The sequence below is a fragment of the Sebastes fasciatus genome, chromosome 21 (assembly GCF_043250625.1).
Source record: "Sebastes fasciatus isolate fSebFas1 chromosome 21, fSebFas1.pri, whole genome shotgun sequence".
NCBI classification, from domain to species: domain Eukaryota; kingdom Metazoa; phylum Chordata; class Actinopteri; order Perciformes; family Sebastidae; genus Sebastes; species Sebastes fasciatus.
The window spans coordinates 2,980,046-2,993,788 of record NC_133815.1 but is presented as its reverse complement, the minus strand read 5'-3'; the positions used below and the strand labels follow the sequence as shown (position 1 = coordinate 2,993,788).

The following is a 13,743-nucleotide window of genomic DNA, read 5'->3' as shown; positions in this document are numbered from 1 at the left end:
AACAGAAGGGCTCGCTATTCAATTGCCGAAAAATGAAATTCTTTCAGAAATCTCCAAATGTCAAAAGATTTTGATCCCAAATCACAGCATGGTTTTCTCTATGGTGGTCCTCAAGGTTTTTGGTGTCTTAATCAGTTATTTTGGAGGGATTATTGATCATTTTTTTAAATTTTTGAGTGGTAAAAAATGGTTGTATTTAGCACCAAATATGTGCAACAAATGGTATCAACCCAAAAATGTGCTGCAACAACTTATGAGACATAATAGAGCATGGTAATGACCATCATATACTTCTATCATAGTGTTCTAAGCCCTTAAACACTTTTACAATCTATTTTAATAATATTTTTTTTAGTTCTGATTAATGACTAGAACAACTTGACACACAGTGCTGAGCTGCATCTCAAATTAATCTTCAGGTTCGCAGCTGTTGTATGATGTACACCACTTCTACGTGACATCTACTGTTGACCTACTATCTCCCCCCTGAACATCCCCTGTACCCCACCCCTAATGTGGAAGATAAAACAAATGGATATAAATATAGGAATTGGGTTTTGTAACATAATAAATGTCACAAGAGGGAGACCAACCTGCCCAAGGTCGTTGTACCACAGCTCCTCGTGCAGGCGGTCGGGGTGAGCTTTCTTTCTCTTGATCTCAGCGATGACATCAAAAACCTCTGAGTCAGAGCTGCTGGAGCAGGTGCTTCCTTCGCCGTCCGACTCACAGTCTGACTCACTACTGCTGTTGTCTGAAAGTGCAAAAAAAGGTCTTTAATCATCACGTCACACGGCAGGGCTGACAACTGAAACATAATTCGGTGAGCCGGAGCGAGTTCGGTGGTTAAGCTCCCCGGCTCAGCTGTGCCCTCAAATAGTATTATACAACATAAAGTCTCCGTAAAGCTATCTGTCAGAATGTTTTAAATGTCTGGCTCTGCTAACTCCTGTAGGAGGAATAATTACCAACACAATGCTGATGCAGCAAAGTTTCAGATCTGTTACCTAATCTGAATGTTTCTTAAGCAAAACAAATATAGCTTAGCGTGATTTACCAATCACTGTTTCAATATTCTACTTCATTACAGTTTCTACTTATCGAGCCAAATGCTGACTTAAAAGCATCGGTGAGATTAAAAGAGCAGCACAGTTGCCAACGCTGACATCTGGCACTCATGTTTTCTTTATTTCTCTCACACGTTCTCTTACTAATAAGAAACCTCGCACCAAAATGAGGATCATAATTACCAGTCAGCTGAATAGTTTGCGGTTCTTAGCAAAGCAAAATCTTCAATTCTTATCAGCGTTGTTGTTTTTGTTTTTTAACTCAAGCGCTTGATTGTGAAGTCAGCGCCCGGAGCAACATGTTTTGGCAAATTAGATCTCCCTGAGCGAGATTTATATTGTTGCAGCGCTGAAAGAGACAACCAGGCTGACAGCCGCGCAGATAACATCACTAACACTGAACTTAATCTCTGCTTCAGCCCAACGCACTGCTGAGAAGACGGCAACTTTTTATGCATATCAATTGCTAAAGATTGCCAACAGATGTATTAACTGTTTGTACATTGTTATTTCGCTGTTGCACTTAAACAGAACAACTTATATGTTTACAAAGGTAACAAGAACACAAGAAAGAGCAGGTTGACTTTAGGAATCAATCACTGACTGATAGCTACAGCAGCTATCAAACAAAATCATTTGCATTGATGAAAATATTCCACCCAACTAGTTGTGCAGGCCTGCCCACCCGGATCCTCATCCAGTTTGGTCTTAGGTGGGTCCCAGGTGGGTCGTGCAGCCTTGGCTCTCTCCTGTCTCCTCCCCAGCTCCTCCTCGAAGCGCTCGTACAGGTCCCGCAGTTTACTGGTTCCCACCACAGTCGAGTCTCCCTGAACACGTTTAAATAAAAATACACACGTTTCCAACTTTTTAAATGTCAGATAGAACAAGTGCAGATAAAAGCTCTGATGCTGCCACAGTCCGGCTGTTTGTTATTTAAAAATGTCTTAAAAAGTACACATGCAATTCAGTTTTTCTGAATAAGTGCAAACCAACAGTCACTCTTTATGTCAATCTACAAATATGTCTTTGCTAGAGTTGCAAAAATATTAAAGTTGGAAATTTTCCATTGGGATTAAATGGAAATAGCAGCAATAAAATGGAAATAGAGGTTCTTTGCTCAGGCTTTATTACCAAGATCACAGGCAGATAGAAACAAACCTTTTACCATAAGCAGACATGATTGTAAACCCATCTAATAGAAATTATTTTTATTTATTTTTTTAACATTGTATTGAACTTTCATTGAACAGCGACAAAAAAAACATTTCCTACGACCCCCTTCTCTCTCCTCTCGGGCCTTCATATCCTCTCCATGGACTTCCTCCATGTCAGAGCTTATGTGTATATTTAACCCCAAATAATTTCACTATTAAAAAGGTATGATTTTTATATTTGAAAATTATTTAAAATAAAAAAATAAAATAAAAAAAATCCAGAATTCTTGAGCTCAACTTCCCTTGAAAATATTTTGGAAAAATAAGTTCACTATTAAAAAGGTATGATTTTTATATTAAAAAATTAATTGAAATAATATTTAAAAAAATTCCCAAGCTCATTTTCCCTTGGGAAATGTACCCTTTGCAACCCCAGTTATACTTTAAACCAAAACATTAACATATTTTTTAAGGTCACTATTAAGTTTTTTCCAAAAAATTCCGGAGCTTAACTTTCTTACCGGACATTTACCGGCCCTTTGCAACCCTTCTCTTTGCATAGTTGACAGGATTACAGCAGAAGTTATGTGATCACACTCATCTATGTGTTTGTTTGTGACTAAAATAACTAAAAATATGCTCCACAGAGAAGAGGCTTATTGATTTAGACTCTGATTTCGAAGAAAAATATCCAACCTGCGGTCCAAAGTGGTAGCAGGAGACCTTGGCTGTCAAAAATACTGAAATTAATCTTCATTTAAATAAATTCAAAAGAGTGCGTTGAGGTATTCTACATCCCTGCTGTGACCTGCCCTCACTACGTTATCAACCATCAATGTGATTCAACACCCTTTTGGGACAGCTACACTAACTCCCACAGGTAGTGTCCTCTCTGTCACAGCAGAAAAGACATTTACCTTCACTTTGGTTTTATTGAAAGACAGGTCAGGTCTCGGGCAGAATGTGTAATTTGTGGCAAAAAAAAAAAGTAGCTGATGACAGCATGAAGAAAGCATCCAGAGAGCACTGGTAAAGGTCAGCGTTTTAGAGAAGAAGGAAAAGGAGTTGGCACTATCCAAAAGGTCCAAAGACATCAGGAAAGCATTTGAGAGGGCAGGTGGTGACTGGAGTGTTTTTTGAGTGCTGGCTATTAACTGAAAGGCTGAAAAAGACACGGCGTTGGAGAGCAGCTCATCCAACTCTTACACACCACCGATAAAGACTAAATTGATAAAATGGCTGACAGTAGATTAGGAAAGTTCCCTTTGCCAGTGAGATGGATGAAATAATATCAAACACGTCTGTGTTATCTATCTTTATCAAACTGCAGGCGATTCTTATGGCTCTGGACTCTGAAACGCTCACTAAAGGGTATAATAACAATTAGATATTACAACCAACAATTAGCAGCTGAGCACCGGACAGATTAATTAATTAAGACAACAGTACCACTTGGTCCATGGGGTCATTGGAGTAGTTGTTCTCAGCATGTGTGCAGCGGATCCAGGCAGGTTTCAGCAGCTCTTCTTCCTCTCTGTCATCATCCCCCTTCTCTTTCTCCTTCTCTCGCTCTCTGTCCCGTTCACGTTCACGTTCCCTCTCTCGCTCTCTCTCTCGGTCACCGAAGGCGTCCTCGGACTCTCTGCTCCTGACGGAGGAGTAGCTGCGCTCTCTGCTCGGGCCGGAGGTGCTCTCCGACCTTCTGTCCCTCTCATCTTCCCAGCGGCCGCGTTTCCTGTCTCTGCTCGTGGACCGACTGCAAAGCACAAACAAACAAAAAAAGCCAATTATCGCCATCAGCCGAGACAGAGGTTGTGACCGCTGGTTATCATGTGGCCAAAGGACCAAGTTAAGGTCACATGATGACACCTGAGGCAGCGTCAAGTGCTAAATGAAGAATGTGAGATATGGTTGAAAGCAACAAAGTGATTAAAGGGGACTCAGCCTGTGAAAACAGTATAAACACATGTTTAGTGGTATATAGTGGCTCTGGAGGACCTTTGTGTGAGACAATTACTCAAATGACATCACCCGAGTCTCTCAGCATGGACTACAAATTTTACCAACACACTGTTTACTGAAGCATCCTGGCGGCCTAGGGGTAAAGGCGTGACCGCGAACCGCAACCTCTGTGGTTCACATCCGGCCAGGGACCTTTGTTGCATGCCTTCCCCCATCTCTCTCTCTCCCTTCATTTCCTGTCATCTCTCTACTGTCACCTATCTAATGAAGGCATAAAATGCCCCAACTTAAAAAAACCTGGCGTCACACACAGGGGCATGACATTTTAAAGATATCTTTCACCATATGACAGTTACAACTAGAAGGGCACTCGGAGAGCGCAGACCTCTGCCAATGTTACTGAAAGTGAAAAATAATTTGAGGATCCTCCCCGTGATTCAGATCCAAAAATGTAATGGGTTCTTCCTTGGCACATGCTACATCTTTCCACTAAATTTCCCAGAAAATCTGGTAATTGTTTCGAAATCCTGCCGACAAACAAACAAACAAACAAACTGAACTGAAAATATAAACTCCTTGGCGGAGGTAAGGAACAATGAAGTGTAAATAGTCCTAGCATAGAGGCAAGTAGTGTGTTCAGTATTTTATATGGTCTGAAAAGTAGAACATTAACAATGCACTACTGCACTTCCTTCGGTATTGTTTTGAGGCTGAAGTTTGTTTTTAGGACCGAAAATTCAGCTCCATGCGTATTTCCACTTGAAATAAATACAGTACGTAGATACATACTTTACCTAACCTGAAGGAAACTGCGTATTATGGAAGTATTTCATAATAAAAAGACATGCAAGAGCCCCAAAGGATCTGTTTTAGAATATCTATATATCTATATAATGTTACTACAATGCAGAGATATAATATTAATCATATACTTACTGAATTTCAAAACCCCAACGTAAATAAATATAAACATAAAGTATGCAAAAACACAAAACTACAAGAGCTGTGAGAAAGGTTTAGTGGTGATTATTATTTCACAACAGTTCAGACAACTAATGGACTGCATGCTTACCTTCGTGGTCTCTTTCTGTGCCTGTCAGGCGACTGGGATCTCCGGCTTTCTCTGTGACGTTGCCTCTCCCTGTGAACAAACACAAACATGGTAGTAAGGAAAAAAATAATTTTACAGATTGATCCCATTTAGGAGATTTACTGTTATTTATGTACCTGCTACGATCCCTGCTCCTGTGTCTGGGGGAAGTCCGGCCTCTGTCGTACTCAGACCTGTACCGTCCTCCCTCCGGCCTGCCGCGCCTGTCTGGACTCCTCCCGCGGTCCTTCCTCTCTCCGGGAAATTCCATTTTATGCCTATCGCCGTGGCTAGGGTAGCCGTAGCCCTTCTGCCTGTGGTCATCGTGGCGGTACGCTCTCTCTGGAGACCTCCTGTTGTCCATGGGCTTGTCATATTTGTATTGCCCGCTCTGCCTGAAGCTGTGGTCTGGTTTGAATGAGCTGGGGCTCTGAGTGTAGCCAGGGTTGAAGGTAGGAGGAGGAGGGAAAGGAGGGTGGGGAGGATGGGGGTAGTTCATGGAGTATGGAGAGTGGTAGCCCATAGACTGAGAAGCTATGGGGGGTGGCATGGATTGGTGTGGTAACGGTGGCGGGGGCACAGGAGGCATCATGTAAGGGTGGTAGGCATTCTGAGCAGACACCTGGGACCCTGATGGGGGACCACCTGTGGAGCTGGGAAGAGGAGGTGGTGGAAAGTTAGGCGGGGGTTCGGGGAAGCCCTGCCGGACAGGGGGCTTGGGGAAAGGTGGGCGCACTGGGCACTGGTTAAGAGAACTGGGAGTCTGGGACGGTGCTGGTGGAGGGTACGGCATATAGTCGGAGTGTGGAGGCATGTAGCCGCTGTTTCCGTGGTAGCTTGAGCTGGCAGTCTGAGGATCGTAGTGGTACTGGGGAACAGGAGGCTGGGGAGGCGGCTGCCTCAGGTTGGCGGGTCGGTAGTTTTGCGGGGAGCCGTGTTGGCCTGGGGGCATTCCTCCCCTGGGACTCCCCCGATCCTGATGGAAAGACATGACTGGGGACAAAATAATCAGGTTACAAAACAAACCTGAAAGTAAATGCACCTAGATGAAAGTTTTACTTCTTAAAACAGTATTACACCTTTTTGGCCAACTCCATTACAACTTATTACAAGTTTTACACTTTTTTTTTTTAATTTATGGTCAATAAACCTAATTTATAAGAAATTATACCTAATTTTTTAGTAAAAAAACCCAGAAATTATGAATTATTTTGACTATAGTTATTATCAGAGGAGCATAATGTTGATGGATTATCACAGGCTGGTATATGTCAAAGATTAGTCAGAATATTATAAATATTATAATATTAAAACAAATTTAAATGACAGCACATAATGACACCTTTTCAGCCAACTTCATTTCAACTCATAACCACGAGTTTTACAGCTCTTTTTAGAATGTATGGTCAATAAGCCTCATTTACATGAAATTATACCACTTGTTTTTGAGTAAGATATGCAGAAATTGAGTTATTTTGGATTATCACAGACTGGTATCTGTGTGGAGTGTCGATTCTGCATGTAAACAGAAATTAACGCTACGCTTCAGCAAGATGCAATATGAACATGAACAGTAGGGGCAGTGTAGGGGCAGTATGGTGGTGTCTGTGACAGGGTCAGGGGTCAGTAGGCATATCAGCAGTGACAACGATGGCAGAAAGTTTTGAAGACAAGCTAATAGACCAAGTCCACAATGACCTGCATCTGTACAATGTGTCATTACTGCTGTACAATAGCAATTATGCTTGTCAGAATAGCTGGCGACCGATCGGTACCATTTTAGATCCCAGAATAACAATAGTAACCTCCTCGAGTGTCGCTATGTTTATGGTTTCATTATGCAAATCCAGAAGTTCTATTTATCTGAGTTGTCCAGTGTGCCCTCTAGTGAAATCCTCCAGTAACATGTGTAGTACATAGGCAAGTATGTGAGGAACCCTGTTCACAAAGCAGCCGGCTGTCTACGCCAATGCGTGGTAAAAAAGCAAGAATATTTCCAGACTGTCCGCACGGTTATTTGCAAGTGATCGCATCCGGTTCGAGTGTCCAGACATCACCAACCTATCTGCACGGGTTGCTGTGGTAACGATGTAGGAATCAGTAACTAAGTATCTACGCTGGTGACGCGGCTTTCCTATGCGGAACCATTCGCCCTCGAAACAATCACGCTGTGAAGTCACGTTGCAGAACTCCTTCGTTGCACCCGACAAACTCGGGGATGGAAGCTGGCAGACACTGCGATGCGAAGGGGAAGCAGCAGAAAGTGAAAGTTTTGATGAAATCAGGTTTACACACCTGTAGCTTTGAAGATGTATGTGGGTGTGTGTGTGTGTGTGTGTGTGTGTGTGTGTGTGTGTGTGTGCGTCCGTGTGTGTGTGCGTGTGGTTGTGCGCGTGTGGTTGTGCGCGTGTGTGTGTGTGTTTATCTGCTGGAAATATACAATGCCCACTATAGAGTATGGGTGAGTATTGCTGCTGCTGTGTCTGTGTGTGTGCGTGTGCGTGTGCGCGTGTACACATACGTGTGAGTGAGTTCATGTGTTTGTGCATGTGCGTGGTTGTGTGCACGTGTGTTTGTGTGTGTGTATTCATGTGCTGGAAAACACAATAATGTGTGGGTAGATGAGTAATGCGGCTGTGGGTGTGTGTTTGTATGCGCGTGCGTATCTGAGGTGTGTGTGTGTGTGTGTGTGTTCATCTATTGGAAATGTACAATGCCCACTGTAGAGTATGGGTGAGTATTGCTGCTGCTGTGTCTGTGTGTGTGTGTGCGCGCGCAAGTTTGTGTGTGTACACATGCGTGTGGGTGCGTCTAAGTGTGTGTGCATGTGCATGGTTGTGTGCACGTGTGCGTGTGTCTGTATTCATGTGCTGGAAAACACAATAATGTGTAGGTAGATGAGTAATGTGGCTGTGTGTGTGTGTGTGTGTGTGTGTATGCACGTGCATATCTGAAGTGTGTCTGAAGTGTGTTTGAGGTGTGTGAATGTGTGTGTTTGTGCATCTGTGTGTTTATTTGCTGAAAAACACAATAGTGTGACACATTGCACCACCGGGTCAAAATTGACCCGGGAAGACAACAGGTGTTATAAAATTGAATAAAATACCCATCATGCAACGAAAACAGTGCTCATTATTTGTTTTGCATAGTAAGGAACCTCCCAGGTAATTTTGGGGCAATTACGTGAAAGAAATCCATATTTATGATAAAATGAAGTTTGAAAACGGGTCAAATTTGACCTGAGGACAACAGGAGGGTTAACCAACACATACATACTTACATCTCCCTGACCTAAAGCACTAAAGCAGCTGAGCTCTGATAACTCTGATGCAGGTTAGCAGCTTAGCATCATTAGCTCGCTAGTTAGCATTAGCCACAACAGATGTAATTTCCCTCTTAAAATGCATAATAACGAAAGTAACCGACTAACTCTAAACATGAGAAGAGAAAGTATTCCCTCTGGGTTCATGTTAGTAACGTTAGTATTAGTTTTAGAGCAGCAGCAGTGAGGTTAAACCTCCACTAGCATGTTAGCATGCAATGCTAGCTACATCATGACCAGATATGAGGCGGAACTAATTACCTTCAGACTTTAAGGAGCGCTAGAAACACAAGCCGATCATTCCGTCTTCACTACTGCTTCACAAAAACTACAATTACACAAACGTGTTAAACAGGAATAATAACATGAAGCTGTGCAATACGATGTGCTGTCTGCTGGGTGTCACGCTTTACAGCGGGACTGTGTTTCTGGTCGGAGGGGTTAGAGAGAGGGACACGAATGGAACAATCACATTCAGGGGTTCTGTCGTTGACCAATGAAATGCCAGGGTAGGGCTGAAGTGTTTCTCACCGGACTGGAGAGCTGGAGCACCACTGGAGCACTTACACAACTTTATCATGTTACTGTAATCTTTTTATTATTTAGACTTTCATACTGATGTTGTCATATTATGTTACTGAGTGACAAGTATTTACTTTGTTTCCTCAATTAATATATATACTGTATCTATTTAATATAGGATATATATCCTATATTAAATAGATACATTATATATATAATATATATATATTTTTTAAATATATATACTATATATATATATATATATATATATATATATATATATTAAATATAAGTATTTATATATATATATATATATATATATATATATATATATATATATATATATCAGGGCTCTAGACTGCGACCAAAATCTTCGCATATGCGACCTTTTTTTGGGAGTGTGCGAGTAAAATTTTTACCTAGTCGCATTTTGGGAGTGCATGAATTACTATTTTGGTAACAAGGTAAGAGCATTGGATATTGCAGATGAATGCTTTTTGTTCCTCACTAGTGCAGCCTCTCTCTCCTCTCCTGCACTCTCCTCTGTTCTGTGGAAACCTTCGATGATGGAAATGACTGCACGTTTTGTGTAGCGCACCGTTATTATTAAACCTCCGTGACAACATAAACACACACTGATGTTAACCACTTATTTACTTACTTACTCCTCTCTTTGTCCCCTTTGGGTAACAAGGCTGCAATGAATGAATTTAGTCTGTACCAACATGCTGCGTTTCTCCTCATGACAGCAGCATCTCCAGCATCTCCTCTAACTTTAGAGCGCAGCTAGCAGAGCCGGTCCTAACTTTTTGGGGGCCCAATGCAAAATCTTGTTTTTCGACTAAATGTTGTTTTTTTTCACAGCAATATAAAATAGATAATAGAAAGGGAATTATGATTATACATATTATATTTAAATAATCACAATTAATGAAATATAAATTGTATGTAAATTAAGACAACTATTTATTAGCATGCAAGGTCATTGATTAATACCATGCTGTAACCCAAAAAACAGGGTGCGACCAAATCATGTGCTTGTGCGACCAACTGAGAAAGTTGGTAGCACCAGTGCTACCGGTGGAAAAGTTAGTCTAGAGCCCTGTATATATATATATATATATATTTTATATATATATATTACATATATGTTATATATGTATATGTATATATTTTATAATATATGTTATATATGTATATATATGTATTTTATATATTTTATATATATATATTATATATATACATATTTTTTATATATATATATATATATATATATATATATATATATTATATATATATTATATATAATATATATATATATATATTATATATATATATGTATGTATGTATTGGTTAAAGCAGGGGTCAGCAACCTTTACTATCTAAAGAGCCATTTTCGGCAAAAAAAAAAAAAAAAGAATCTGTCTGGAGCCGCAAAACATTTGATCATTGTGATGAAGGTAACACAGCTTATAGTCTAAGTATATAGTATATAAATCTGATGCAGTGAGGGCCAAAGAGCAAATGTACTACGGAGTATTAGGGCCACATTGAGGGAAAAAACATCTGAGATTTACAGAATAAAGTCATAATTTTACGAGAAAAAAGAAAATAACACGTAAAATTACTACTTTATAATATTATGACTTTATTCTCATAATATTTTTTTTTCTTTCTTAAACCTATGACTTTATTTTTATAATATTACAACTTTTTTCACGTAAAAAGTCACGTTTTCCCTCAATGTATCCCTAATACTCAAGAATACATGTGCAATCCCATGTTCAGTAATTTTACCACTTCCAATGTTATAGTTGTTACAAAACCTAGGTTTATGTGTGGATGTTACATGGAGAACCAAACAACATCAAACAGACTATAAATAATAATAAATAAATAAATAAATAACAATGAATAAAGACTATAATAGTTTTTAAGCATTTATGCATATTAGAAAGACATTAAATATCAATAGTTGTATTGACTTTTATTTGTTTGAGGAAGACCTACACCCACTGGAGCTTAGGTATCCCATATTACGTCAACTCACTCAACTGTTAACTAAGGGACGCTTGTAGTAAATAACTAGGGGCTGATATTTTTGTTTAATACTATTAAAAAACTCATAAATACATTTTAAAACTGTTACTATGCACTTGTGCCATGTGTCCACTAGAGGGCAACAGAGTTGTTTGTTTAAAAATTGCATCCAAATGAATTGGCGTAACATTACCATGGAAACATATCACACATATTTCCATTATGAATGAGGCAGAAACAACACCACATATTTAACATATTCATTTCTTAAGGCTAAACTGCATTCTTTAAGAACCTGAGGAACACTTTGGCCTCACTCCATTTGACTTCTCCTATATTATTCTGACTGAGGAACCTGTAAGACTTCTGCTCTGCATCGATCTGACCCCGTCTCCGGAGCTGTTGGTCTGAATGCATGGCTCACAGCCCAGTCGTTAACCTGTGTGTGGTAGCATTGATGTGCCCCCTGATGTGATGTTATTCACTGCAAATTATTGATGGTTGAATCAGTGCGGAGGAGCAAGGTGAAAGTGCAGAAGCCCACACAGTTTGCTGGGAGACGTTATTCTGTTCCGTCCACTAGTCATCCAGCGTGGAAGATTCTGACAAAAAACCCCACTTAGAAGTGCTACTTAGAAGGTCAGTTACACTATGTGGCCGTAAGTAAGTGTACTCCTGCCCACACATTTGTTCTTTTACTTCTGGTCTGAAGCTGTTTTTCATGGTTTTCATGTGCTTAAAAACATACTTTAACTGTTTCAGCATGACAAAGTCCCCCGTACACAAATCTAGCACCATAAAGAAATGGTTTTCTGAGAACCCTGACCTCGACTCCTTCCAACATTTTTGTGATGAATTGGACCTCTGAATAGGGCTGTGACCAACAACTATTTTCATGATCAGTTCTCAAAGAATCCATTCATTTTGTGGTGTATAAAATGTCAGAAAAGGGTGGAATCACAATTTCATAAAGCCATAAAGAACATCTTTCGTCTGACTCACAAAGATATTTAGTTTATTCTCACGTATGGCAAAGAAAAGCTGTAAAACCGCACACATTTCAAGATGGAACTAGAGAGGTTTTTGCATTTGTGCTTGAAAAATAAAACCGTTTTTAGTGTGAAGCAGCATGCATTGTTTTCCTGTGAATGCCTCGTGCTAAGGTAGGCACAGTGGACTCCGCCACCACTAATAAAAGCTGTTTACACCTTCTCAAACACTCCATTATAGTGCCTAACTCTTTAAGACCCCCTCCTGAAAAAGCCCAGTCTGCTCTGATTGGCTTACGAGAAAAATATGGTGCACCCAGTGAGCTACCTCCGGGTCTGATCAGTGAAGCCAATGCTGAAGTGCCTTAAACTTGCATTCTTTCTAACAGCCAGCAGGGGGCGACTCCTCTGGTTGCAAAAATAAGTCAGATTGTATAGAAGTCTATGAGAAACTTGGTTTATTACCTCAGTAAACATTGTAAACATGAGTTTATGGTCTCAATTTGCTAGTTTCAAGTCTTCTTCAATACAGCATGATGTTCATTTAGTAAATTATGGTCCCATTTAGAGTTAAATAGACCATAAAGCAGGGGATGCTTTAGGGCGGGGCTACCTTGTGATTGACAGGTCGCTACCACGGCGTTGTCCGGTCTGGGAGTTGTCCGTGTTTTCGTCTTACAACTTCAACCCTTTCACAGCGTGTTTTCACTTCATGAAAGTTAATTATAACTTTTTGGTCGCCTAAAAATGTCTTATTCAGCGTTTGGATGTACTTAGCTCCACTCTCTTGTGTCACTTCTGGTTGCAAAACAAACAACACGGTGATGGCCAAAAACCAATATGACGACGGCTAAAATGCCAGACTCAAGGCTTCAAAATGGCAGTCTGCAAACCAATGAGTAACGTCACAATAACTACGTCTACTTGCACATTTGCAATAGTTCTCAAGCTGTGGGCCGTATATTCTAATGAGCCTGCATGTGACATAGGAAGGGGAGACAAATCTGAATGGCTTGTTGAATCACATGTTTTCTGATCTGGGCAACCAACAAAATAACTGACTGGGTTGTCTTATTTCACAGTTTGTTGGTTGGCAGTCACTCCAGATACCCAAATATATGTGCACAAGCACTGAAGAAGTGAGTTTTTCATGATATGCCCCCTTTAAATCAGTTAATCTAATAGAGTTGTGGGTCTTTGTATGAGATCAGTGTGATCTGTAACTGTTTAGAAAACAGGTGTGAAGACTGTGAAACCAATGAAAAAGCGTTTGCAAGAGAAGACTTCAGCTGTCCTAATCGAGAAACACTGTAATCAGCATTATTCAGTTATTCTCTATATGTCCCTTATATCATGAGGGTCAAGTGAGGCGCTACTGTCACCTCTCTTACCGCCGCGGTATTCCGTCGGATAAAAGACAGGAAAATGTCAAAAGGGAACATTACTTACAGCATGTATAATCTAAACACCGTGTGTGCTGTAAGTGGTTGTAGTGTCTCATTTCATCAGCATTCACACTGACCTTTTTGAGGCTAGTTTCATCAAAAGTGTCTTACAGCGCTGTTATATTACCCGCAGACGCCACGGTGAGTTGTTG

General features: G+C 40.3%; 1 protein-coding gene across 2 annotated transcripts in view; it reads right to left on the bottom strand.

Moving 5' to 3' along the window:
• drosha (drosha ribonuclease III) overlaps positions 1–9,048 on the bottom strand; it is a 112,122-nt gene extending 103,074 nt beyond the window's left edge. Inside the window, exons 1-6 of one of the 2 annotated variants that reach the window (XM_074622200.1) lie at positions 8,857–9,048; positions 5,411–6,266; positions 5,256–5,324; positions 3,671–3,977; positions 1,732–1,894; positions 594–754 (exon numbers count right to left, since the gene is read on the bottom strand). In XM_074622200.1, the coding sequence (XP_074478301.1) occupies positions 594–754; positions 1,732–1,894; positions 3,671–3,977; positions 5,256–5,324; positions 5,411–6,264 (1,554 nt within the window). In that variant the 5' untranslated portion in view covers positions 6,265–6,266; positions 8,857–9,048. The remainder of the gene's footprint in view (positions 1–593; positions 755–1,731; positions 1,895–3,670; positions 3,978–5,255; positions 5,325–5,410; positions 6,267–8,856) is intronic. The other variant, XM_074622201.1, reaches the window with a different exon arrangement.
• Positions 9,049–13,743: the final 4,695 nt, after the last annotated feature.